At 38.5% G+C, this 27,796-nt stretch overlaps 1 protein-coding gene across 1 annotated transcript; it reads left to right on the forward strand.

Moving 5' to 3' along the window:
* The first annotated feature begins 7,317 nt into the window (after nt 1-7,317).
* On the forward strand, nt 7,318-14,785 carry tor4ab (torsin family 4, member Ab). Its single transcript, XM_077240557.1, has 4 exons — nt 7,318-7,453; nt 7,553-7,591; nt 12,919-13,278; nt 13,573-14,785. The coding sequence occupies exons 3-4, from the start codon at nt 12,955-12,957 to the stop codon at nt 14,386-14,388; spliced, it is 1,140 nt and encodes a 379-aa protein (XP_077096672.1). The 5' UTR covers nt 7,318-7,453; nt 7,553-7,591; nt 12,919-12,954; the 3' UTR covers nt 14,389-14,785.
* Nucleotides 14,786-27,796: the final 13,011 nt, after the last annotated feature.

A 27,796-nucleotide genomic window follows, 5' to 3' on the forward strand; every position in this document is an offset into this window, starting at 1 on the left:
TATATATAAGTTTCAAAACTATAGTTTTTATTGACAATCATCCCAGCTAACAAAAAAATATGTTCTAATTACGTTTTGCTAACGTTCCCATTAAGGAAAATGTTATTTCTGAATGTTCTGTGTATAGAAGTGTTTTTTTGCTTTTTTTCTGCTCACTGAACTGGACTCCTTATGTATTGAATTAGATTTAGCTTTATTGCCATGATGAAAGACTTTGCATTGCCAAAGTATTGGTAACACTAAATTATATCCACACACATTTTTACACAATAAATAAAAAGGAAAAGGCAAAAACAGTACAGAATCGGGGCGTCCAAATTTGCATACTTATGCACCATTCTGAGTAGTTTTTTTTATATTTTCTCTAACAGCCAAAGCATACATACAGACCGATAGAATGCTGCGTAAAACAAATTTAATACGGAAAAAACTGTAAATAATACAGATCCCTTGCAGATTCCAAGTGATCAAGGGCTTAGTGTGTTCCATTTAAACATTTCAAGGGTTTCGCCACTAGTGGGCACTCGTGCAGCGTAAGCAATGGCATTCATCTGAGTGAATGAGACAGAGGGAAGTTAGCGAGGGAAGGACATAAAAATTGGATTTAGATGCTGCCAAGGGCTGCGTCTTAAGTCGCATACTCTCTTTGAGTAGGTACTTGTTTTGAATAAGTAATTACTTCACAACGACTAAAAAAGTACGTTCTATATAGTATGAATGTGCAGGGGCGCGGCTAGAAATGTTGGACCCTATGAAAGAATATGAGGTTGGGCCCCCTACCCCACCGATTCCATTAATAAAATCGATCTCTGGGGGCCCCAAAAGTGTGTGGGCCCTTAGAATCGTCCTTTTCTTTCGAAACTTAACTTTTTAAATTGAAACTTTTCCCCCCTTAGCGGCACTCCTGTGAATGTGTGTATGTGAATGTACTACACCCGCCATGTTGTCATTGTCATGTGACCCCTCTCCCGTGGCCTCATGGGATACATGCTGGAAGTAGTAGGTCATCCAGATCATAGATATCATATAGAGACAGATCCAGATAGCTTTTGCAGACTCTTTTTATGAGTACTGTGAATTCGGACATACTTCTTTTGTCACGTACTGTGTTTCGCCTACTACAGTAGTAGGTAATTGTGTGATTTCGGATGCAGCCATCAGACTCCAACGCTGAATGACAAAATAACCTTTGTTGCGTCCCAATTCACATAGGCTACTATCCATCCTAAATAATATTCGAAATTTGAATTAGTGTGTCCCAAATTGTAGTATGTTTAAATAGTATTCCAAAGAAACCGACCTAAGATCCGATGTGCAAATCCGTGCACGCTCTAACAGGTAATATTGCCCACAACCCATTGCGCGTTGGACTAGGGTTCGATTAGAACTACAAACACGAATAAAAGGAGTTTAAAAACTACAAACACGGCGGATGTGCGTTTCTGGCGGTTAAGTTCAAAGGTTAAGATAAAGGGGTTTAAGTGATTAATAATCAGTCTAACCTGACGAAAAGATATGTATTCAATGTTATTCACATTATGTTTCATCTGAACTTTTGTAAAAAATACATTTGTTCATTAACTTGTAAATGCATCATTATGCAAATTGAAAACACACGAAGAGAGCTCTCCGACCCTGTGCTGGCAGATCAACTTTCTCTCTGAAACTGTAGGAAATTAAATTAAATTAAATGTGGAGGATTCAAGATTGTTCTGTGACAAGATGATTGACTGGGCAGTTTAAACGGTGACAGAAACTCTAGTTAAGTGACATAGTTGTAGGCTATGACACATAGTAGGCCAGTATTTTCTATGCTACGCACTCAAAACTGTATTTTTCTTCACAAAAAAAAAAAACTAGGCTACACACTTTTAAGGGATAGTATAAGTAGCCTAAGAGCAAATTGGGATGCAGTGCTTACAAAATGAATACACTACACATTGCGCATAAGTATACATAGTGAGTGTATAAGTGTACATTGCGTCATTTGGGACACATTTTTTCATATTACCCTAGGCTACATAAGTTTTTTTTTTGTTGTTGTTGTTTTTCATAGGCTGCGTGTTTACCATGTTGGTTAATCTCATACCAACACAGCTATTAAAGTCATATTGTCTCATTTTCCAAAGCGATTACATAGCGATTGCATTATTAAAGTTGTTCAGACTCATGTAGAAATGGAAAACTGCAAGTCTGGTATCAAGCAGCCACTGCACTGCGCGTCCACCAGGTGGCGCCTTCTCGCCAGAGTTCATTCCCGCATCTGGCCCGAGCTTTACCGCGCGCGCTTCATTAACGAGCGGTTTTACGCAATGGAAAAGTACCAGAGCACGTTAACCTGCCCCTTTCTGCCTCTCTTGCCTTGTATGGCTGACAAAACCATACAAACCAGTGCAATCCACTGTGCCACCCGACTCTTGAAACCTCTGAAATGGGGAAATACATTTCTATGTAACTTTAGTGACTTCAGCTCACGGATGTGATGAAAAATTGTAGAAGGAAGTAAAGTGAAACTTTGCACTAATGAAAGATTCGGACTTTTTCTGAATTTTGAAATCAATACATCAGTAGCCTATGCTATGCAAAGATCTAAAAATAGCACTCTGCATGAGTACAAGTCTTGATAAGATCTCTTTTGTTAACATTAGTGAATGCATTAGCTTGCATAAACTAACAATGAGTAACATTTACAGAGTTTCTATTACCCATCATTGTTAAAGTTGGTTAATAAAGCATAGGCTATAACTTGGTGCATTAACTAATGTTTGAATTTAGAATAAAATGATTTCACAGAATAAAAAAAAAGAGAAACTTTTTATCTCGCAATTCTGACATTTCCTCTCACAATTGCAAGTTTATATCTTGCAGTTCTGACTTTATGTTTCACAATTGCAAGATATAAGCTCACAATTGTAGGGGGGGGGGGAGTCACAATTACTTTTTTATTCTGTGGTGGAAACAAGCTTTGATATGTAAATAAGACATAATAGGCCTTTACATGCTATAGAAGTAGCCTATTGTTCATGTTAAATAATGCAGTTAAACTATTGTCAAAAAATGAGAACTTATTGTGAAAGTGTTACAGACAAATCTGTTCTTAAAATAAATGTTACAGCCTGGACTGATTATAAGGTGTCCCGGTTGTTTCTGTGTGGATTTGGATCAGACATTACCACAGACGGTTTGATTGTACAGTGAGATGATTTTAATGTACTGTATTAAGGTAAATGTTGGGTAAGACTGATTCATCACTGATTCTTCCTGACAGTTTGGGCGAGTAATGTCATCATGCATTGTCGCGCTGATGTGACACATCTCTGCCTTTGTCTTGTCGCAGCTAGTGCTAATATACGTCAGATGATGTTTAAACTGGCACAAAGACTGCGACCAGACCGGATTACAGCATGTTTGTGGTACTATTCTTGTGCTTTTGTACAGCATGTGAACTACAATGCACAATTGTGCTTTTGCTTTGAACATGTTACTGGTGTAGAAAGACATTTTGACAAAAGAGTGTGAGTGCGTGTGTGTGTGTCATTTAACCTTTGTGGGAACTGGCAAGAGTTTTGTCTGTTCTTTATCTTTGTTTTTGTTAAGGTTGTGTTGAGTCTGCGCGTGTGAAATTTTGTACTGTGTGAGTATGAGAGTCGTTGAGATCATCTGTGGCACACCAAACATAAAGAGTTTATTGATATCGTCACAGTAGTGTTTGGGTTAGCTTGATAGTTTTACATTTAAGTGTGTGTCCGATCTCCGTTGTAAATAATGTGTTGCTGCCTCTTCTCCTGTCTTTTATTTTGATCATCATTAAACCTTCGTGTTGAAAAGATACCTTCATCTTGTTCTATCCTCGTGCAACCCCATTTACCACAGCCAGTACCTTTATAGCTATTTACCTTAACCTTTATAGTGTTTTTAGTTTTTTTCTTACAAAGCGGTTTCCATGTAATAAAAAAGCCTTTATTTTCTCTATTGAGAAATAGATTTTGTATTGATTAAAGGTACACTATGTAACGTTTTTTGATAACAATAATACAATTTAAATAATCAATCACTACATTACCGATCCTTCTTCAAAAATGTGTTTTTGTCTTATGATTCACTATGGTACATTTATATTTTAGACCTGTCGGGATGTTTTTTGAGCAGATAGGCCTACGTCACTCCAGCTGTCTCGATAAAACATTAGGGAAATGTTGCTCCAGGTTCTTTAACACGTGTTAAAGTCACAACGAACGAGAAAGACTGACACGGAGCTGCTAAATATTGAACCTCCAGAGAATCACCTGTTAAAAAAATGCAGAACAGAGGAGAGTCTGCTGGAGAAAAGAGAATCTGAGCTCTTAATAAAACAATAATCAACATTGGCTTGGCTTTTCAGAGATGTAGAGAACGGAGGGATTTGAAATGTTGTAAATGCATTCAACAGGTGAGTAAGGTGTTTCATTAAACAGATAAATTACCAAAGGTAGCTCTCTAACAGAGTTTATTGTAAAGCATTAGCCTATTGTGAAGCTCATTTCATTATGGTTGTTGTAGCTGTGCTGGAATTTTTTTTCAAGGAAGTAGGCTACCGTGTCTATTAATAGGTAAAGATACAGTAATGTCTTCAGCTAGTCAGCTTGAGATCCTTTCCATCTAAACCGGTTTTATCTCTTAAGTCTAGTAGTGAATGTTTTATGAGCAGTATGATAACCATATTCATCCACACAGTCACGCAGAGCTGAAGCACAACCAAAACAATGTTCTTCTGCAAAATGCAGGCAGTTTTGTATTATATTTTTACGGCTAGAGGGCCAAAAGTTACATAGTGTGCCTATAACCTATAAACCTTTCAGATAACAAAAATGTAAAAAAAAAACTACAATGAGCTCTCAGATTGCAATAATACCTGCCAAAAGTCATTTTGGAAGAGGTGTCTTATGCTCAGATGCCATCAAAAACACAGTTAAAACAGTAATATTGTGAAATATCACGTTTGCAATTTAAGCTATTTGTTTTCTTAGATATATTTTAAAATGTCATTTATTCCTGTGATGTCATAGCTAAATGTTCAGCATCATTACTCCAGTCTTCAGTCAAAGTTTGTATAGTGTTCCACTGAACTCACCACTGCTTATTTGATTATTATTTTAGAACACTTTATTGAAGAATTTTGAAAAAAGAAATGAAATCCCTGAATCATCTGAAAAGGTGTGCGGTCACTGTTGTGCTCTATTGAACAGCAGGAGGAACAAAGAGATATTTTATGAAGTGTATGGAAATGGCATGGAAGAAAGCTTCCTCCCACCACGTTGTAAATATCACCGCTCTTTCGGGCAGATAAAAGAGTCGCTCCTGTCTCTCCGAGGTCAAGGCCAATACCGTTTACCTCAGATAAACAAACAAGCAGCGTTACTCAGTACTCCCCAGCCCTCCCACATTCAGTGAGCTTTCCCGATGGCTCCACATGGGTGAGCAATCAGTCCCTTTCCTTTCTTGTCAAAAACGAACAGGAAGCACTCAATAGTAAACATACAGTATAACTAGACCAATGATTACTTCTGATTTACTATATTTACTCGGTACTATATTTGACCAATAACCTGCTTACATTTTTCTGCTCAATATTATATATTTATTAAATGTATTGTTAATAATAATTATTATATAATAGAATCAATTTACTGACAATAATTTAATTATAATTAGAAAATATATATTTATCTTTATTATTATTATTTTGTAAAGATTCATAGTGCATGTTATGTTTTAATTGTTGTCTGATAATTATTGATATAAAAAAGGATTAGTATTTGGTTTCTAGGTTAAATCACACCATGTTTTGCCTCTATGACATCAAGTATGTTTTACAGTTAATTCAGAACTGCAAATCACAAAAGTGCAAGTTTTGAATGTTACTATGGAAATAGAAACTCAATGTCCACTCAAGATTATGACGCAATTGGTCATTCAGTTTTGTGTACAAGCAGACGCACAGATGACGAACTTTGTGACAAAAAAAAAATCCCTCAGGTGAAATATCAAGGATATGAACTTTAAATCTGTGGGTTGTTTCTGAGTGGATGCTTGGACTTGGGATACCTGTTCATTATTTATTTTGTTAGGAAAGTTGCTCCTCCAGCAAACCTAATTGAATAATTAGTGAATCAGACTGCAAATAATCTCAAATAATACCGCTTTCTGTTCCACCCACAGATCAGTTATGTAAATGTTATTTAGATCATTTGTGAACAACGTATAAAAAACATGCCAGATGGGTCATTCCTCAATCTCATTTATTTATTTATTTGTTCATCCATCCATCCAAAACTGAAACTCATCTTAATATATGTTCTATGATTAAATTCATATAACATGATAGTGAAGATTAGGATTAGAAAATGGTTATTTACTATTGGCTGGCATGCTTTTTGATGATACTTATTCATCAAGTAAAAGGCCTTTTAGTATCATTGAGAATAACTTTTTTTATTGAAACAACTTAGGTTTACATGATTATCTATACATCTTTTATTTTGTTTTGAAAAATCATGTTAAAACGTGAGTATCTAATCCATCAGGGTTTTGTGGAACGTTTATTTATTCATCACTCAATCATCATTGCATTATATGTTTTGATTATAAAACTAAGCATTTAAATATAATCTTACTGATACATTATTTAGAGATACAGTGACAACGGGTGTTTATATGCATTTTATGTAAGTATCCACCATAATGTAATAAAGATATCATTGATTTACATTACAAACAATGAGAATTTCATCATACTTTTTGTTCAAATAAATATCAGCAACTGCACCATATTACATATTTTGCTCAGTTTGGGCCTGTGAATAAAACCGGTGTTTTTTCCCTCCTCAAATATGAGCCCCATTTTCTCACTATATGAGCCATAAAAGCCAAATATAATGTACTCAACATTTTGTCTAAAGGTTTCTGACTAGTATTTCATACTGTATGGCAGGCTTTACATGGTTAAGAGATTTTGATGAACAGTCTTAAATGGCATAGTATCAATGCCTGCTAAAGAACACACCTGTAACGTTCCTTATATAATAAGTGGAATTAAAAAAAATAAGTCTTATTTTGGGGGCCTGCGGTCACAGCGGCTAGCTATTTTAATTAATTTGCTCTTTTAAATAGCAAACGTTGGCCACAGCAATTGTACAGTCGATCACACTGATATAGGCTATTGTATGTGGTTCATGGGACAAGGAAAGGAAAATGGAAAGAGAGATGTAAAGTGACAGCGGGACGAGAGGGTGGAGCTCAAACACAGGGATGGTGTGATGGAAATAGGAGTGAGCAGGTAGTCGAAAGGTGTGCATGTGTGCTTGGAACATCGTCTAATTCTTATCAATCATCATTGTCAAAATCAACATCTTTGAGGACAAGAACCAAAACTCTAGGAGAAGAAAGCAAGCACACGCCTAATGCAGCGTTGAAGGTCTGTTTTCTGGCTCATCTTCTTGTTTTTTTATTTATTTATTTTTGGTTTCACCTTGTCTGTCGATCATAGATTGTCATGTTTTTCTCTTTATCACAGTGGTATCGTTGCAGGTGATACCAGACTCATCCATGAAAGGTAAAGGCCCATATTGTGTTTCATATCCATACAATCAGGCAAGTTTAGGCATCTGACCATGATGTTGAAAAAAAAAAAAAAGAGAACCATAACATGTTTTTGTAATCTCCTCCATTTCTACATCATTTTCGGTCTCCATATTCATTTTTTACAGTAGTGCTTCTGAGCAACAGGACCATTTGCATGGTGAAGTTTGCATAACTGCCCTCACAGAGCTGTGTGCAAACAAACACCATTTTCCAGCCATCCTTTGAAAAATGGAAATATACAGTTATTTTTTCATATATGGATCTATAATGGCTTCAGGGTATTTGAACTCTCAAAACGCACTTAAAGGGATGGTTCACCCAAAAATGAAAATTCTGTCATCATTTACTCACCCCTCATGTTGTAACAAACCTGTATGAGTTTCTTTCTTCTGTTAAACACAAAAGAAGATATTTTGAAAATGTTGGTATTCAAACAGTTGACGGTGGCATTGACTTCCATAGTAGGGGGAAAAAATACTATGGAAGTCATTGGCTATCGTCAACTGTTTGATTACCAACATTTTTCAAAATATCTTCTTTTGTGTTCAACAGAAGAAAGAATCAGATACAGATTTGGAACAATGTGAGTAAATGATGACATCATTTTCATTTTTGGGAGAACTATCCCTTTAAAAATGTCTGAATGCCATTGCATTAGATAACAAAATATCAGGTGGCATTTATACCCAAGTGAATAGGGTAAAACAAAATATACACCATACTTCCTCATTGATTACATTAAGAATTGCACAAAAAAAATTGTATCACAGGTTTTGTGAAGTATACAAACGAGGCAGTGTCTAATCAAATATGCTCTAATTTGCATACATTTCCAGAACAAAAATCTGAACCTTGAATGAAGCTAGGTTCAAAAAAATTGTTTCATTTTGTCAACTTCTTTGAGTCAAAGGCTTTTGCAGAAGTGTAGATTTAGATTTTGCTATGCTTGTAGATGATTTTTATCTTATTTTATCGGTTTGTGTGTGTTTGACTTTCTGCTTCTGTAACACCATAATTTACTTTTGGGTTTCATAAAGTAGTTTCATAAGGTATTGTATTGTAGAAGGGATTACTGGTATCTCTTTTTATCACTCCATATATCAGAAAACCCTGTCAACAGCCAGAAAAAAAACTATCACCATGTTTTTAGGAATAAAATGTTGTGTAAAACCAGGCAAATGATATACATGTATGAATAAACCCTTCTGTAAAAACCTTCAGAATATAGATAGGATTAAATCTGTCATTATACCTTTTTTAGAAATTACCTTTCATGTATATAGCTGTTTGTGAATGTAAAAGGTCTGCAAAGTTTGAAAGATCAAAGTTTACATTAAATAAAGGCCCGGTTTCACAGACGGGGCTTAGATTAAGCCAGAATTAGGTTCAATTAGGACATTTAGCTTTTATAAACGGGCCTTAGAAAAAAACATTACTGGTGTGAATCTTGAGACAAAACAATGGCACTGACATGATTTAATATATGTCAGTGCAAGTCAGAATTAACGTGCGGGAAAATTCCAGAGCTCCCGGAAGTTAACAAAGAGGAGGAAAATCCGGCAGACAGCTTTTATGGAGAGACGACTGCGTGGGCTGATTGTATACCTGGTCAAAGTGTATTATGTAGTTTGTCTACACCACTTTAGGCAAATTTCTATGATGCTCCGCACCTTCTCAGAACTCGCTGCCATGCTAGTGCAAACTGTCAACAAACATCCCATAATGCACAGCGCAGCTGATTCTTCTTCGAGGAGGTCTCGGTACACTTGTTTGGTCCGCTTTTGGTGCGCACCCGAGTGCGATTACTGCTTTCACACCTGCCCAAACGAACAGCACCAATGGGGAAAACGAACTCTAGTGCGATCCAACCGAACTAAATGAGGCGGGTGTGAAACCACCCTACGTTTTTGACCTTGAATGCATATAAACCTATTTTAGGAGACCTACAAAACAAAATTAGGAACCTTTAAAGGATTAGTTTACCTTAAAATGAAAATGTCCTAATAATTTACACGCCCCAATGCCATCCAAGATATCCATGTCTTTCTTTCCTCAATGGAAGAGAAATTAATTTTTTTGAGGAAAACATTTCTTGATTTATATATATTTTTTAAATGACCTATCGTTTCACTAGATAAGACCCTATTCCTCAGCTGCAATCGTGCACAGCCTGTGTTGAAGCACTTCAAAGACCTTTGAAGCTGCATTGATTTGGACTTCAAAACGGTGGTTGCCATTGAAGTCCATTATTCGAAGAAAAATCCAGAAATGTTTTCCTCAAAAAACTTATTTTCTCTTGAACTGAGGAAAGAAAGACATGGATATCTTGGATGGCATTGGGGTGAGTAAAGTATAAGGAAATTTTCATTTTTGAGGTGAACTAATCCTTTAAAATAGCATAATAGGGGTACTTTATTTGAGCAGTGCATGAAAAAACAATGTTTTTGCCTGTATGGATAACATATGCATCTGAGCGTAGATTGCTTATCGCAGTGACATTCAATGAGCCAGAAATCTCCACTTCAGTTGCACTTACATGCACCTTTTACGGTTTTAAGTAAGCGTTCAAATACATTTTGAGACCATTAATAAATACACAATTTCACACATAAACAATGGAATATTGTTATACAGATAGAACCAAAGGCTCCGTCTCTAATTTCAATGCTAGTGTGTTATGCATCAACTTCCTAATTGTGTGTTTTTTGTAAAACAAAATGGCAGTGTGAGTGTAGACAGTTATGCAAAATGGTAAAGTCATCTCACACACATCCCTCTCTCTTTCTCTGCCCGGACAAGTGGAGCTTAGGATGATGTGCCCAGGATAATATACATGAGAGCACTATGACGAAAACTTTAGAGAGAAATGCATGTGGACTTCCCCTGAATGCATGTATCTTGAGGATATAGAAACTAGATTATTTAATTTTCTGAAGAAAATGTGATTACAAAATTTGAGTGGTGTTGCTCATGCAAAAGATGCCATAACCATAACATTATGTGTTGTAGGTGATTTCCAGTACCTTGATGTGCAGTTGCTAAGAGGTTCTGAGTAGATTTAGGCCATTGCTACACAGAAAAAGTACAAATGCCGATCACAGGGAGTAGGAACCTGAGCGGGGTTAAATCCAAAAAAATAATAAAACAAAACCCACACTTCAACTACATCCCATTCCCAATAAACTACCTAACGCAACAAGACAAAGAAAGAAAAAAGAGTCTCCAGCATTCAACACGCCCAACATAATCTACACTAACTGAAAACCCAAAACATACAAGGATGGCACCCGCTTCTTACCTTGTGTGTTAACAAGCATTTTTTGAAGTTTCATTACAATTCTTCAGTACATCAGTACTTTTTAAGTACCTTCAGGGCATGGTGCTGATGACCTATACCTAATTGTGTAACGATGCGCCACTGCGTTTATAAAATATAGCATTTTACAACAAAATTCAAAATGGCCATTGTCTAAAATGGCCGACATAGAAAAATTGTGAATCAAATCCTAAGAGTGACACCAAAAGTGACTTTTGGTTAAACCGTTCAGAAGTTATGAGCATAAATAACCATTTTCAATCTCCTAACCACTAGGTTGAATTACGCCAGAACTGTGCAGGTACAATCAGGTCATACAGTAGTTATAGATAGATACAGTATATACACATAGATGCCTCAGTAGCAGCTGTTTCTATGGGCCGCTATACGCAAGCTGTCCGCCATATTGGAACGGTCAACGGTCCGTGAACATTCATAATTAGACGCATGTATGAATATCTATAGCTATATGAAATAGACTTCAGCAGATGATTTTGCTAAACTAACACAATACAACAAGACAAAGGTGTCAGCTAACACTACAATAAAAAGTTACCATAGTAAAAGCAAAAACATTAAAAGTAGCCTACCATGAAAAACGTGTAATATTGAGTTAATAGATATAACAACACAAACCAACACATTCTCAGCTGTAAAAGGTTATCCCATTTCTTCGAGCATTTAAATCTCAGCAGTTTTAAATTCTGCAATTTAATTCATTCTTATAAATGTAATCTTACCTCACTTTATCTCTGTGACTGATTTAAAGCGGACAGAATGCTAGATCTACCGACCTCTAAATGACAAAAATAACCATCTTTAGTCTTCCGGTCAAATATTGCTGTATTTCAATGCTGGCAAATGATGGCTTCATGTTGGGCGGTTCTTTGCCTCCATGTCGTGCATTAAAATCGTTTTATGCACAGCTGTGGATTATCCCTTACTTATATCCTGTATCAGAAATGTGCTTTTAGAACCTTATACTTTCCTTGCCTGAGGTTCATGCTTTACAATTTACATCCACTCTATACACACTCACACACACACATCTGTTACTGCCAACTCCAGCCTCTTATTTAGCCTCTTATTCTTAATTACCTATAATTATCATGCGTTTGCCAAGATACAGCTGAATGTAAGACTCTTCAAAACCAGTCATGCTAACTACCTCGACCTGTAGCAAACTGCATGTGATACGGTCACCATGATTCTGCCAATTAAGTTATGTTCCTGCTTCAACATATTTTGGTGATGCTGAAACAACACTCCAGTCTGAAAATGTTGTCCTATCCCTCCCTACCCCTAAACCTAACCCTACCCATAAGTTAACCCTAAAATCAGAGGGAAATGATAATTGAATAACACTAACTCAGCACCTAACCCTGGTTGTAAGCCTGAAACCTCAAATCTGATTGGTTGATTGGAATGTTGTTCCGGGATCAACAAAGAAGGCGCTGTAAGATTTGGATTAAAGCATTTACCAAGTGAATTAATACAAATATTTAAAGGGTAAGTTCGGCGTTTTACAAGTAAAGCCCTGTTTTAAGATCGTTTCTGATTAAATCGAATGGTTAAGATTAAAATTTGGACACATGCTGCTGTCCCAAGAATTTTAGGTTTTTGTGTTAGCACCCCCCCACCTCCACAATGGTTTCATAGGGGCACTGGAACAATCATTCATATAAACGCATTAAACTTTAGTTTACAAAGACGTGAAACTCACAGAGTGGTCTGGGGTGTTCACTGATATGCTCACGTAAAAATCGCTGCAAAAGATGATTTCCAACAGGTGTTTTACCATTCGTTGTAAAACTGTGGACCTATTTTTCCAACGCATCACAACCGGACATTCTTCCAAAAACTACGATAAAACCTGTTGGAAAGCATCTTTTGCAGCGATTTTTGCTCGAGCATATCAGTGAACACCCCAGACCACCCCAGACCCTTTAACTATAACATGGTCTTATGTTTGTTTCTCTCAGTATTCCAGACTAGTGGTGGACTGTTAAGGGGTTTCCATGGATGTTCAAGTGGAAAAGGCGAGAGGAGTTGAGGAGAAGGAAAGTGGGCAAAGGTCATCTATGTTCTCCCCACAGCTGAAAGCAATGATGCGAATCAAGAAAAAGTACCTAAAGAGATCTAATTCAGTCAGGTTGGCTCATAGCACTAAATCTGTTGTCTCCGGTGGAAGTTTGCATCCTAAGAGCCCCCAAACCAGAAAGTCCAAGCGAAGGAAGTCCCGCGTGATGTTCCCTAATGACACTCTGATGTTCAAGCCAAAGAAAGAACGCAGTCGGGCGAAACCTTTCCTTGTGTTCTTTAGCGTGATCGTCTTCGTTCAGGTAATTCTTCCTGTTCTTTTCCTTGGGTGCCATTTCTTTTGTGCCAGAATTGAAAAAAACACTAAATTGAAAAACACACACTCATTGGATTTGGCACAGGTTTTACTCTAGATGCAGCCAAGCACTGAGAGTGCTGAGAGTACTAATACTCTAATGAGATTCAGTTGACATGTAGTTACAAAGTTACTCATAGTTAGTAGAATTTCTAAAGTGGATCGTCAAAATAAAGTATAACCAAAGCTTTATTAAAGGTGGCTTCCCATTCTTTTTTTTAATTAGTTCCTGTTCTCCCAGGTCTACAATGCCATTGAGAATCTGGACGACCATGTTGTGAAGTACGATATTGAGGGTTTGGAAAGGACGTTGCACAGGGAGGTGTTTGGCCAGTCGGAGGCGCTAGAGGAGCTAATGGACTATCTGAACGATTACCTGTCCACTTATGCCCACCAGCAGCCCCTCGTCCTGTCTTTGCATGGGGCGTCTGGCGTCGGGAAGAGCCACCTGGGTCGCTTACTGGTACGGCACTTCCGCTCCGTGGTGGAAGACAAGCTAGTGGTGCATTATTTATCCAAACACCACTGTCCCCTACAGGAAGCAGCGCAGCACTGCGCCTCCGCACTGGCTCGCCGTATAACTGAGGTAGTGACTCAAGCCGAGGAAGAGGAGCAGATTCCCTTCTTCATTCTGGATGAGGTAGAACTAATGCCACCTCTGCTGCTGGACATCTTGCAGACGTTTCTTCAGTCAGATCAGACGAATGAGTTTCTCAACGTGATTTACATTTTCCTCAGCAGTCTGGGGCAAAAAGAGATCTCAGCTCACGTTCTTCAAAACGCCTCCACCGCCGGAGCCCATAAACCGCTCCGACAAGCCTTGTCTCTTGTCCATCCTCTATGGACAGAGCAAGTAGTCAAGCTTATACCTCTTTCCCTGCTGGAGCGGGAACACATCATTCAATGCTTTCTAGAGGAAATGACCCTGGAAGGATTTTACCCCGAACTCAGTCATGTAGATAGGCTGGCGGATGAACTGACCTATCACAGAGCGGCTGGAAGACACTATGCAAAAACTGGATGCAAACAAGTAGTGGGAAAAGTGAACCTGCTCTGAGAGATCTGAGTGAGTTCTGTTTGAAAATGTGCACTATTCAGCTATTTTCAGTTACGCAAATACAGCTCCTCTCTAAAGAAAGATCGGAATCTCAAAAACAACTTGCCAATCCTACATTTAAAATACACAACCATTCAAAAATTTATTCAGCAAGGATGCATTAAATTAATCAAAAGTGACAGTAAAGATATTTATAATATAATAAAAGAATTCTATATCAAATAAATGCGGTTCTTTTGGACTTTCTATTCTTCAAAGAATTTGGGGGGGGGGGAGCTGTAGTGACAAATACAACTTTTTTTAATTCAAATTATGTGTCTCTGTGAAATATTTCTCAAAAAAAAATAACAGAAATATGTAAGGTATTTTTCTGGCTGCTTGGTTGAATAAAAGTATCTTAAAAGAATGTTCAATAATATATTTGTGTCAGAATGCTGATTGCCAAGAAAATAATTTTGATGACCCTCAAGATCATATAAACAGATAGTTTGATTAGCAACATAGTTTGTTTTTCTTGTGAAAACATTAAATTGAGATGACGTTGGGATTACGACGAAAATCACAAAAAAAATCTAAACATTATGAAAAAATCATAATGCATGGACTTTGGGACTTTCGTCTAAATCCTTGTGAGGTGGCACTACTTTTCTCGGCGGATGAACTTCTGGTCACATGTTACTGATGTAATTCCTGTGGGTGGAGTTTGTTCAATGCAAACAGTGCTTTACGGATAATTACGTCATATCGCTTTCAGGTAAACTTGTGCATATTTTTTTGCTAAAAGTTTAGCAGATTAGCAGCTGTAGCATTACGTCGCCAAGTTGAAAGATTGTATATAACTTCACATATAACAGGTAAGGGTTTCTATCACACTAAGTCTTATTTTAAGTAGTAGGACAACAGGACAACAACCTTAACAGACTTACTGTCGGTATGCTACGCTAAAAACCTTAAGGGAGGAGTGTTTTACCTCATATATACATCATAAGCTATATATATATTTATCTCTTTGTGTTTGAATATATACATATATATATATATATATATATATATATATATACCATAATCTGCTCCTCAGGATGGGTTAGCACCCCTCCCACTTGTTTTAGGTTTGACCAATGGCCAGGGTTCCGGTGCGTATAAGAGCATGAGCTACCAGTTCCTTGGCACGCGTCATTATCCGGGGTCGTGACGTCATCTATGCGCCCTGCTGCTTTCTGATGGGTTCAGCGTAACGTGTTGCTCGTAAAATTTGCCGAAGCTGTTTATCCACTGGCGGTGCTGTTGGCGGGTCTATGGGCTTGGTTGGAGGGTTGAATGTGGACATTTGAGACAGTGTACGATTTATCGGTGCTTCATGCCAACGAGCATGTCGGAGACATTCGCCTCCATCTATCGCATAGTCTGGGGATGGTGATTCTGGGACAGCGTGCTTGGTTGCATGCGACAAGGACGATACCTACCTTCTGAAAGAGTATTATCTGCCCTGTGTTTCGCTATACGACTTTGTTTGCGCTGTGCCTCATCAACTGCTGTTCTGTTTGGGTTCTGTTTTGTGTGTGTTGTTTTGTTGCGAGTGAGTTGTCTCGAGTGGCCGTTCAAGTGAACCGTTCAGGTGAACCATTTCAAGTGAACCGTCCTAAGCGGGCCATTCAAGTGGCCGTTCAAGTGAACCGTTCAGGTGAACCATTTCAAGTGAACCGTCCTAAGCGGGCCATTCAAGTGAGCCATTTCAAGTGAATCGTTCTAAGTGAGCCATTCAATGAGCCATTTCAAGTGAACGGTTTTCAGCGAGGGATGACTCTGTATTTGTGATATGTTTTGAGTTTGTTTCTTTTTTTGGTTTATTTCTTTAACTAGTCGAGACCGAGTATTTTTGAAAATTATTGTATTAGTGAATTTATATATTTTTTTTGTGGTTGAATTGTATTGCTGAATTTATGTGATTTGTTGTTATTTTTTTTTGTATAACACTGCTCTTTAATGTCTTTTTTTCTGTTGTTTGCTGGCAGGGCCTAGGCATCCGGGGGCAGATGAGGGGGCAATTAGGTGGTAGGGTCCTCACTGTGTGTCGTGGTCTTTTCTGACCTGAGTCGTGGAGTGTGTGCTGTGCTGGTGTGTGTGCACTGAATAGAGTATTCTTCATAGATGTGATACCTCGAGACTGCCCTTGGGTATGCCCAGGTTTCCCAGTCGCCCACTCTAGAACCTAGTGAATTGAAGAGAGTGATTGCTGGTCAACGCCTTTTATAGAAAAAGAACTGTCTTTAATAATTAATCAAATATATATGTTTTCAATCACCTATGTCTCTGACTCCAACTGTGGTTACGATCTGTGCGTGCCTTAGCTTAGATGTCATATTGTATTCTTGGGGCGAAATTCCCCAAGTGGCGTAGTTGGAAATAATAAAATGAATTGAGCGTGGGTATAAATTGTTGTTACGCCCAATGTCATATAGAATAGAGCTGCCGCTCCCTCACCACTCTGCCACATTTTGGCGTAGTCGGCAGGATTATCACCGGATTGGTTCAGAGATAATAGGTTCTCGTGTGTTTCTCGTGTAGCCGTTATGGCAGAGGAATGGTAATAGGTTCTCGTGTGTTTCTTGTATAACCATCATGGCAGAGGACTGGTAATAGGTTCTCGTGTGTTTCTCGTGTAGCCGTTATGGCAGAGGACTGGTAATAGGTTCTCGTGTGTTTCTTGTATAGCCATCCTGGCAGAGGACTGGTAATAGGTTCTTGTGTGTTTCTCGTGTAGCCGTTATGGCAGAGGACTGGTAATAGGTTCTCGTGTGTTTCTTGTATAGCCATCATGGCAGAGGACTGGTAACAGGTTCTCATGTGTTTCTCGTGTAGCCGTCTTGGCAGGGGACCCGTGGCGAGGAAATCTGCGGTGCCTTCTAGCTACCAGGGTAGTAGGATTGTCGCCCTCGGCGAATAGGCCGAGTTGGAGCTGGTCGGCATCCAAACGTGCACCATCCTCCACGGACTGTAGGAGAGATGGGAAGTAGGTTCGCAGTCGCCTCTGAGTTAACCACTGTGTGATATCTGGTTTAGGCCTTGGTCATGAGTGATGTTGGTGGCTCCGGCTTGAGTCCATCGTCGGGGCGCCGATACAAAAATGGAGGGGAAGATTGTGGCAGGATGTGTTAGCACCCCTCCCACTTGTTTTAGGTTTGACCAATGGCCAGGGTTCCTGTGCGTATAAGAGCATGAGCTACCAGTTCCTTGGCATGCGTCATTATCCGGGGTCGTGACGTCATCTACGCGCCCTGCTGCTTTCTGCTGGGTTCAGCGTAACGTGTTGCTCGTAAAATTTGCCGAAGCTGTTTATCCACTGGCGGTGCTGTTGGCGGGTCTATGGGCTTGGTTCGAGGGTTGAATGTGGACATTTGAGACAGTGACCGATTTATCGGTGCTTCATGCCAACAAGCATGTCGGAGACATTCGCCTCCATCTATCGCATAGTCTGGGGATGGTGATTCTGGGACAGCGTGCTTGGTTGCATGCGACAAGGACGATACCTACCTTCTGAATGAGTATTATCTGCCCTGTGTTTCGCTATACGACTTTGTTTGCGCTGTGTCTCATCAACTGCTTGTCTGTTTGGTTTCTGTTTTGTGTGTGTTGTTTTGTTGCGAGTGAGTCGTCTCGAGTGGCCGTTCAAGTGAACCGTTCAGGTGAACCATTTCAAGTGAACCGTCCTAAGCGGGCCATTCAAGTGGCAGTTCAAGTGAACCGTTCAGGTGAACCATTTCAAGTGAACCGTCCTAAGCGGACAATTCAAGTGAGCCATTTCAAGTGAATCGTTCTAAGTGAGCCATTCAATGAGCCATTTCAAGTGAACGGTTTTCAGCGAGGGATGACTCTGTATTTGTGATATGTTTTGAGTTTGTTTCTTTTTTTGGTTTATTTCTTTAACTAGTCGAGACTGAGTATTTTTGAAAATTATTGTATTAGTGAATTTATATATATATTTTTTTGGTTGAATTGTATTGCTGAATTTATGTGATTTGTTGTTGTTATTTTTTTTTGTATAACACTGCTCTTTAATGTATTTTTTTTCTGTTGTTTGTTGGCAGGGCCTGGGCATCCGGGGGCAGATGAGGGGGCAATTAGGTGGTAGGGTCCTCACTGTGTATCGTGGTCTTTTCTGACCTGAGTCGTGGAGTGTGTGCTGTGCTGGCGTGTGTGCAATGAATAGAGTATTCTTCATAGATGTGATACCTCGAGACTGCCCTTGGGTATGCCCAGGTTTCCCAGTCGCCCACTCTAGAACCTAGTGAATTGAAGAGAGTGATTGCTGGTCAACGCCTTTTATAGAAAAAGAACTGTCTTTAATAATTAATAAAATTTATATGTTTTCAATCACCTATGTCTCTGACTCCAACTGTGGTTACGATCTGTGCGTGCCTTAGCTTAGATGTCATATTAAATTCTTGGGGCGAAATTCCCCAAGTGGCGTAGTCGGAAATAATAAACTGAATTGAGCGTTGGTATAAATTGTTGTTACGCTCAATGTCATATAGAATAGAGCTGCCGCTCCCGCACCACTCTGCCACATATATATATATAAAATGCTATAAATAAATCCATTGATTGCCTCTGTTAATTGTCTTGTGGTCAAGATTGTGATATATGTGTTTGATGGTTTGAATTGCTGTTTTCACTTGGTTGATGTTTGGGTTTGTTTCCTCTGCTGTGATTGGCAGGTTTATCTTATTTTCACCCTTGTGTGTTTATGTGTGTGAGACAGAAGCCTGGTTACCACCACAAATAATTTTGAATCCCAATTATACACCCCGTACCTGCCTACAGCCCTCTGTCTGAGAATGCTAAACATAACAAATTTCACTTTTAATCACATCGAGACACGGCTGAAAACTGTCACGCGATCACCACACATGCACACACTTTCCATGGAAATGCCTTCCATTTGGAGAAAATGCCATGAAATATGAGTACCGTTGACACTAGTATCAAAGGATTTGCGATATATTAAAAGTTTGTATTTTCATATTCAGTTGCAAAACAAGATTATTTTGCTGACCCCACTGGCAGTTGTTTTTTCTAGCTTTAAGCAAAAACTCATTTCATTTTGATACATTTTATGTAGAAAACAAGACCTAATTTTGCCTCTCAAGTACACACATCTTGATTTAAAATGTTTAGATATTTGCACTAGAAAAGGAAGAGGAAGAACGTCATCTTTTCTACTCAAAATGCAATCATGGCTTGTTCCATATTTCTTCACTGTTCATACTTGATCCTGTTTTTAAGGCTGTTTTTTTAGACATAGTTCACTATGTATACCTTTAGCACCGCAATTGTTGTTCCAACCCCGTAAGACCTTCGTTCATCTTCAGAACACGAATTAAGATTTTTTGATTAAATCTGAGAGCTGGATCACTCCTCCATAGGCTTCTAAGGAATTGAAACTTGCCAGCCCCGAAAGTTATTAAAGACATCGTTAAAATAGTCCAAGTGACTACAGTGGCTCAATCTTAAGTTTATCAAGTGACGAGAATACTTTTTTGTGTGCAAAAACGAACAAAAATAACGACTTTATTTCAACTATACATTTCCTTCTCTTTTGGCATCTAGTCAGTTAACGTAGTGTGATTGCATAGAGCTACGTCACACGTAGACTCACTATTGGCCGATGCTGGTCATGTGTGTGATGCGTGTGACGTACAACAACAGAAGCTTACGCTGTTACACTAGTGAACTGACTCGAGGCCCACAGAGAAGGAAATGAATAGTTGAAATAAAGTCGTTATTTTTGTTTGTTTTTGCGCACGAAAAGTATTCTCGTCGCTTGATAAACTTAGGATTGAGCCATTGTAGTTACTTGGACTATTTTAACGATGACTTTAATAATTTTTCGGGCCTGGCAAGTTTCAATCCCTGAAGAAGCCTATGGAGGAGTGATCCAGCTCTCAGAATTTATCAAAAATATCTTAATTTGTGTTCCGAAGATGAACGAAGGTCTTACGGGGTTGGAACAACATGAGGGTGAGTAAATACTGACAGAATTTTCATTTTTGCGTGAACTATCCCTTTAACCCAGGGTTAAAATCTGTGCAAAACTAACATGAGTTTTTTTTTAAAGTGCTTTAGCAGTTTAGCAGTGCTTTAACACATCTACAGTTCGTATGATTCTGTCAGTTCAGTCTGTTTGACTCAATAAATTGTTTCCTAACTCTTGGAACGATTCATTTGTGCCAAGTCTCAACGTGGCGTTTATTTTTATTTTATTTTATTTTTTATGGATCAAAATGTTTTGTTATAAATATTTAGTTAAATATTCTGGTGTATTGAAAAATCTGAAAAATACCTTGATAATTATTAACTTTATTTTTATTGTACGTTAGTTTTTACATTAACCATTTTGAGTCTGCTTGACTGTTTGATTAAAAGTATGGTTCCCCTTTTAAGCTATTTTTGTTATAACATCCTGCTCTAATTCTGCTCCAATTACTTTCACATTTTTCACTGCACACTTTCTTATTGAAAATAACGCACGTGCCATGGGGAAGTTTGATAATATCAGTTGAGACACGCATAATCTTGACAGCTGAATTTACAGACCGTTTAATTATGTGCTTTGAACTTTCTGGTAACTTAGTGTAATTCAAAATAGTTACAAGGGTGGAAAAGGGCACTGGAGGTGCTGGAGGGGTCAAGTTTACATGTCTCACACAAACTAACAATTCAGTAATGAAATGTACAGCAGCGCCAGAAACAATTTAGAGAAGTTAGAGTATGCAAAAAAACATTTCTGTCCTTTGTGTCAAGCATGGAGGTTTGATTTTGTGTCTGATCTCAGTGTTGCTTGCAGCTATTGTGAGCAAAGAGTTAATTTCCAAAGGAAGGTGGAGACCAAGGTCAGTACATTCCTCCGTTTTGTGGTTCAGCCCAACGCCAGACTAACTTTGCTAATAGCTGCCAGCTATTTTACTGCAGCAGGATCTTTCAACGCACCAAAACTTTCCACTGCTCCTCTACGGTGGCCTTTATGTGCATTATACAAAAGAATTGCACATTTACTGCTTTTTTAAATTGATTTTAAATGCAAAGTTGTTTAAAATTGTAGATTGCATTAAAGGAAACAGGAAAACAGAGTGAAGTAACCCAGGAAAGAACTGACAAAACTTCCTATTAAATCAGGACTGACAAAACTTCCTATTAAATCAGGACTTACAAAAACTTCCTATTGAATCAGGACTGACAAAACTTCCTATTGAATCAGGAGCCGAAAACACACTCCTCTGGGGAAAAAAAAAAACATGAAATAGGACTCCTGATTTTTGAAGCCAGAGTTTCACTCAGAGTGACATAAATCACAGGACTTCTGACATAAATTTGACCTCCGGTGTAGAAATTCAATCAGTTTCCTGGTATACACTTAGAATGAACTCATTTATCATTTTACTAAGGCAAGCATCACTATTATAATTGGTTATACATGGGGTTAGTGGGTTCATTTTGTAACTCATCCTGCACTGTACGTGCTAGAAAAGTAAATGACTTGTGAATTGGATTTGATTTTTGTCTGCCAGACTATAAAACAGGTTAAAAAAAAACAAATTCACTCTTAAAAGCATTGATGCTTCCATGAAGGTCCTTTAACATCCTTGGAAACTTTCCATTCCACGAAAGGTTCTTAATACCGAAAAATGTTTCTTCTACAGCATCTCTGCCAAAAACACCTTTTGGAACTTTTGAGTGTACTAACACTTAAAGAGGGTCCCGGGCCATATTTAGCAACCTGAATATCATATAGAGACGCAGGGATTGGCTCTTTTAAGTTGGGCCAGGGAGCAACCATGAGAACCGCTTAGCAACACACAAAAAAACACTTAGAACACCTTAGCAACTGTGAAGCAATGTCTTGACAACCACAAAAAACTCCATAGCAGTGGGGTTTTGCCTGGGCTAGCACCACTTACTAGTTCAAAGAATATATAAACATCTAGAATGTTTTGTGTTGACCATCTTGAACCAAGCTCATTCTGTTTATATACAGCAGGCTGTTTATAAGACCATGTAGCATAACCAGCTTCTTGACACGGCAGTAGCAGGTACTGCACTTTGAGCTTAAGAAGTACATTCTGCATATATGTTTTAAATATATATATTTAGAATTAATTGGACAATGAAACTGAAACACTAGCCAGTATAGGGTTGAAGGTTTCACATCTATATATACACGGCCTGGTGGCCAATCATCACTGATTATACATTCCATCAGTAAAAGTAGAGTGTGAGGATTAACATCAGAGCAGTATCACTGCTATACATAAAATATTGCAGTTCAAACAACATAATGGGAGATATACCAGAGTTCAGAAGAGAACAAAGTGTTGGTGGTCGTCTCGCTGGCTCATCTGTGACCAGGAGCAAGTCTCTGTGGTGTATCGAGAGCTCTGGTATCCAGGGTAATGTCGGCATACCTCCACACAGGACCAACCGCATCCAACATGAGTAACTGTTGACGCAAGGGGAAGCTGTCCTGTCTGAAAGGGATGTCCAGTTACTAACCCGGATTGTATCCAAAAAACCACAGCTGCTCAACTCCACAGAGTCCATATTCATGGTCGGGATGCTATAGTCAAACCTTTGGTCACTCGTGCCAAATGTCAGTTTCATTGGTGGCAAAAAATCTTGGGGTGTCGACAATGTGAAACATCTATTGTTCTCTGATGAGTCCACCTTCACTGTCTTTTGCACATCCGTGGGAATTACGGTGTGGAGAATCCCCGAAGAGTCTGAACACCCGGACGCCCAGAGTGAAAATAGACGCTGTATCAGTGATTTTTGAGCTCTAAAACCATTCAGGAGGACCATGTGCACCTAATGTTTTAAACATTGTACCCTGAAGATGGTGCCGTGTATCAGCATGATAACGCGCTAATACACACAGCAAGATTTGTGACAGAATGGTTTGATGAACATGAAAGTGAAGTTGAACATCTCCAACGGCCTGCACAGTCACCAGATCTAAAGATTTTTTTAACCACTTTGGGGTATTTTGGAGGAGCAGGTCAGAAAACGTTTTCCTCCACCAGACCGCAGAAACCCTCTGGCCACTGTGAAGGACTTGTATCTCTCAAAGACGAATTGAACATCTTGTGTACCTTTAATTTCATTCTGTTAGACCAAGATTATTAGTTTAGTGCATAAAAATGAATCAAGTGTTTAAGTGACATGTGATTGCCAAGTACGGGAACCCATATCACAACTGTAGACTGTTTAATATCGATTTTGAGGTTGGGTAGTTTGGTATATCCATCTCTAAGCGACTTAAGAGTTTGTACTTAAGAGTTTCTATGTGTAAGTTCATTTGAGAGTGATGCTGCTGTATAAACACGCCTCCACAAACAGCCGGTCAAGAAGTGGAAATCATTCACAAGTACGACATCATCTAAAAGCTAGCGTGACCCCATTACTCACCCGAAAACTACATCCTGGTAAACACTAATGGCACATTTTGGTTTTGTATGTGTGGGAGTGATAATTGTAAGGGCAGTTGTAAAGTTAAAAGAGTCTATTATCAGTGACTCTACCACAAAATGTGATCTGCAAGCTTTTGTGTAGGAGTCTGTGATTTTTCTTTTTCTTTTCTAATTGTGTTTAATATTAGCAACCATTAAGATGTAAGTGAATTGTTAAAGTTTCTTGGCAACAGAGAAACAAATGTGCATCCAAGAGAATCCTGGAATGAAAAGACAGAACATTTTGCTTCAAGTGTCTCCATGAGATCTCAGAAACGCCCAGGATTTTCTGTCTACTTTCGTTGTGCCTCGGGCTTCTCACTGCCATTTAGAGGCTTGTAACATTATCACTGAGAACTTTAAGTTACATTTTCTGAGAAATGTATTTTTATCACTCAAAATAGCAACAGCAGCACATGTGGATACTATTTCTAATCATGAATCATTTTCACGTCACCAGACGGATTAAAATACTATAAGGTTAGAAAATAGTGTTTTGGACAGAATTATTGGAATTAAATGCACTACTGTTCAAATGTTTAATATAAAAGTAAAATACTGTTGATGTGTGTGTAAAAGTGACAGTAAAACTTTGAAATTGTTACAAAAGATTTCTATTTCAAATATCAAAGAAAATAAGAAAATAAGTTATTTTAAATTGTAATATTTTACAATATTAGTTGTTTTTTTTTACTGCATGCATGTTTTTGATCAAATAAATGCAGCCTTGGTTAGCATTATAGATATTTTTCAAAAATATTATAAGACCACTCACACACAAACACACAAATATATATTTATAGAATATTCAAATTATTTTAGTTTATAAATATATATACGTTATAGCATATGCCACACTGTAGGACACTGCTTGAAATTTTAATTAAACCAAACCCATTTATGAAAACCTAAGCATGATGCACCGGACCCCGCCTGGCTTTTGCACATGTTGTTCCAGCACAGAACTCAACTTGCTTTATAATCATTCAAAAAGCAAAGACAGAAACTCTAACTTCCATTAAAAAGTTTGAATATTGCGCAGACAGTGTGTATAGACTGTGTTTGTCCCCTAGGGTAACAAGCCAACGTGAACTTGAAAACACACTAATTTGAAAAGCCACAAAAATGTTGCGATATTGTGATATTAATCAGCATGTGAACCAACATGCTTAAATAGTCTTCTGTATGTTGCAATAAATTAAACAAAAGATGAGTAAGCAAGTATGCGAGGCATGTCATGGAGCATTAGGGCTTCCCCTGTCAAAGGTGGAGGGGAGGTTGTGAGGGTGAACATGTGCACCTCTAAAAATAGCCCATGAAACTAATGAACCGTACACAAGGCGGGCCCAGAATCTCAGGTGTGCAGGTTACACCCATCCAAAGTGCATCTATAAAAGGAGAAATGAAATAAGAGTAGGAGAAAGAATAGACAGTAGCAAGTGGGAAAAAAAACACTGGTTTACTGAAAAAACTCAAAGCAAAAGGAGACTGAGAGAAGAGTCAAGAAAAAAGGCCAAACATTTTGACTCCAAAGATGTGCTCTGCGTCCTCAAAACATCCAGGTGTGGAAAGGTTTGGAGATGGAGAAAAGGCATCAACTTCGCCTTCAATCTCCCCAAAACCCCGAAGACCCCGTGCTCGACGGGTCCTTTACCCTCCAGGACTGAGGAAGATCATGCCAAAAGAGGAGTCAGATCCGGCCAGACGTTGGCTGCTCTTGCTTTCTGCTCTGCTCTTCCTTCAAATCTACATGGAGGAAGGGATCAGTGACACTCAGGGCGTCCCAGACCGGGCGCAGGCCCAGGATGATCCCTGCACGCTTGAGGACAACCCCTTCACTCCTGAGGGAACTTCGGAGGCAGACGTGGCTCAGTGTTGGGGCATTGAACAGTCATGCAACTTGTGTTGGGAAATGAGGAGCTGTTTCTGAGACTGGTGCCAAATATAACGGCAGAATGTGAATGCAAACACATGCTGAGCTGTGCTTCCTGTACGCTGGGCTGCAGAGATTAGTCTATAGCTGAGTGAGCTTTTCCATCTGTGGTTGGGAGACAGAAGGGGTCCGCTTGCAGGAACCGGCAGCGTTACTCGTCTAAGCTGGACTGGATTTCCCGCACTTATGAAACGTGGCTATCTAAACGCTGGACGGGGGTCGAGACCTGATATAACCTGATATGCACTTACGTCACTTCAGCGTAAGGGAAAGTAGTGATTCACAGAGTGAGAAATAACCTCACACACTGCGCTAAACGCTCTACAGACCTGAGACTCAGCTGTGTGTGTGTGTGTGTCTGGGAATGCTTCTGTCATTGACGGCAAAATATGTGTAATACTATGTTTCCGGGGATATTCTTAAGCATAAAAATGGGTAAAACAATTATTGTACTATATGATCTGTGCGCTGTCTGGATGTGTTGAGTCCTCCTTTGTCTAAAAAACACTGTATAACTGTTTAAAAGACAACTAACCCGCATCAATATGCATCATTAATCAAATAAATATGTAAAATATATATTTCTTTGTGTGTTTTTTTTGTGAGTGCCTAATTCATTTTCAAGTGAAACATTTCTGTATGGAAATATTAGTCCATGAAAGGCCATATTTTTGTATTTATAATCTAATTTGATGTACATTAATAAGTTGGAGCTAAATAAGCTTAATTGTAAAACAGAAAATGATTAAAGAAAAAGATGGATTGATGGATTTCAGTTCCGTTTCAATTTAAATTTTAGTTTTCATTAACTTATTGTTGCTTGTAACCATGTAGTTTATTTATTATTATTTTTTATTAGTGCAAAATTAACCAATCTTCAATTTAAACAAGAAATTCTAACAAGATGTGCATTTCTGTAAGGAAAAAAGGAAGAATAATACAAGAGATCCACAAGAAAGTCTATAAAATCTATCTATCAATCTATTAGTCATCCATCTATTCATCTATCTATCCATCTATCTATCCATCTTTCCATCTATCCATCCATCCATTTATTTATCTATAAGTTATCCATCTATCTATCAGTCATCCATCCATCCATCCATCCATCGACACAAAGCCGTACAGTAAATAAAAGAGAGTCCAAAAATAAATCTTAAAGGTATAGCGGAGGATCTTTCCAAATTTTAGAGAAGACCCGCCCTGTCTAATTTTTTTAAAAATGCACATGCGCAACACTCTATTTGCTCCCGAGAGGTAACGCCTATTAAATTATAAACTAACTCAAAAACATTCATGCAAGACAAAATGTGAAATGCCCTTCAGTGTTTTATTTACTTATTATACTGATCGATTGAGTGACCGAGGACTCAAGACATGATATGCAATGGAGAAGTAGCTTGTTGCATTTGTGTAATAAATACTATGGTGAACACATTGTAATTATCGAAAATGAACACACAAGGTTTTAGAATATTTCAGCGTGATACCATTTACCATTTGGTCATAAGGCTACTTTTGACAAATTGAGATGTTTACCGTGTCTACGCGGTGCATGACTTGTGCCAGGGCTAGCATCGCTAATCATAGCTTACATTAACTTTTACTAGCAGTGATTTTAAATGGATTTCTCCAAATAGCATGACAAACTTTACCCGTCTAGTAGAATCTTCGCGACTGCGGCATCAGTGGGAAGCCCAACCTGTGCTTTTAGCGCACGCCAGCGTGTGAAATATTCACCCAAAATCACTCTGGTCTTGTTTCTATATGCGGCCTTTCTCTTCTTATCATACACTTAGTATACATTTTTTCTCTTTCGACCCTCAGCCATTTTCAAAGGAATGGCTGAAACCGTAACTCATAATACATAATACACCTGAAATTGCGCATCCGCAAAAAGCGAAAACTACATAGGGACGAGCACGTAGGCCTACAACGGCCTTACGTAAACATATCACCAGAATGATTGACACTT

The sequence above is a fragment of the Siphateles boraxobius genome, unplaced genomic scaffold, assembly GCF_051911475.1.
Source record: "Siphateles boraxobius isolate OS27281-9 unplaced genomic scaffold, OSU_SipBor_1 24, whole genome shotgun sequence".
In the NCBI taxonomy this organism is placed as follows: Eukaryota; Metazoa; Chordata; class Actinopteri; order Cypriniformes; family Leuciscidae; genus Siphateles; species Siphateles boraxobius.

What these genes read in the sequence shown, in the direction of transcription:
- tor4ab (XM_077240557.1), top strand. Translation starts at nt 12,955, where the DNA reads ATGGATGTTCAAGTGGAAAAGGCGAGAGGAGTTGAGGAGAAGGAAAGT. An exon ending in GCGTGATCGTCTTCGTTCAG is followed by an intron (nt 13,279 to 13,572) that starts GTAATTCTTCCT and finishes CTGTTCTCCCAG; the next exon opens with GTCTACAATGCCATTGAGAA.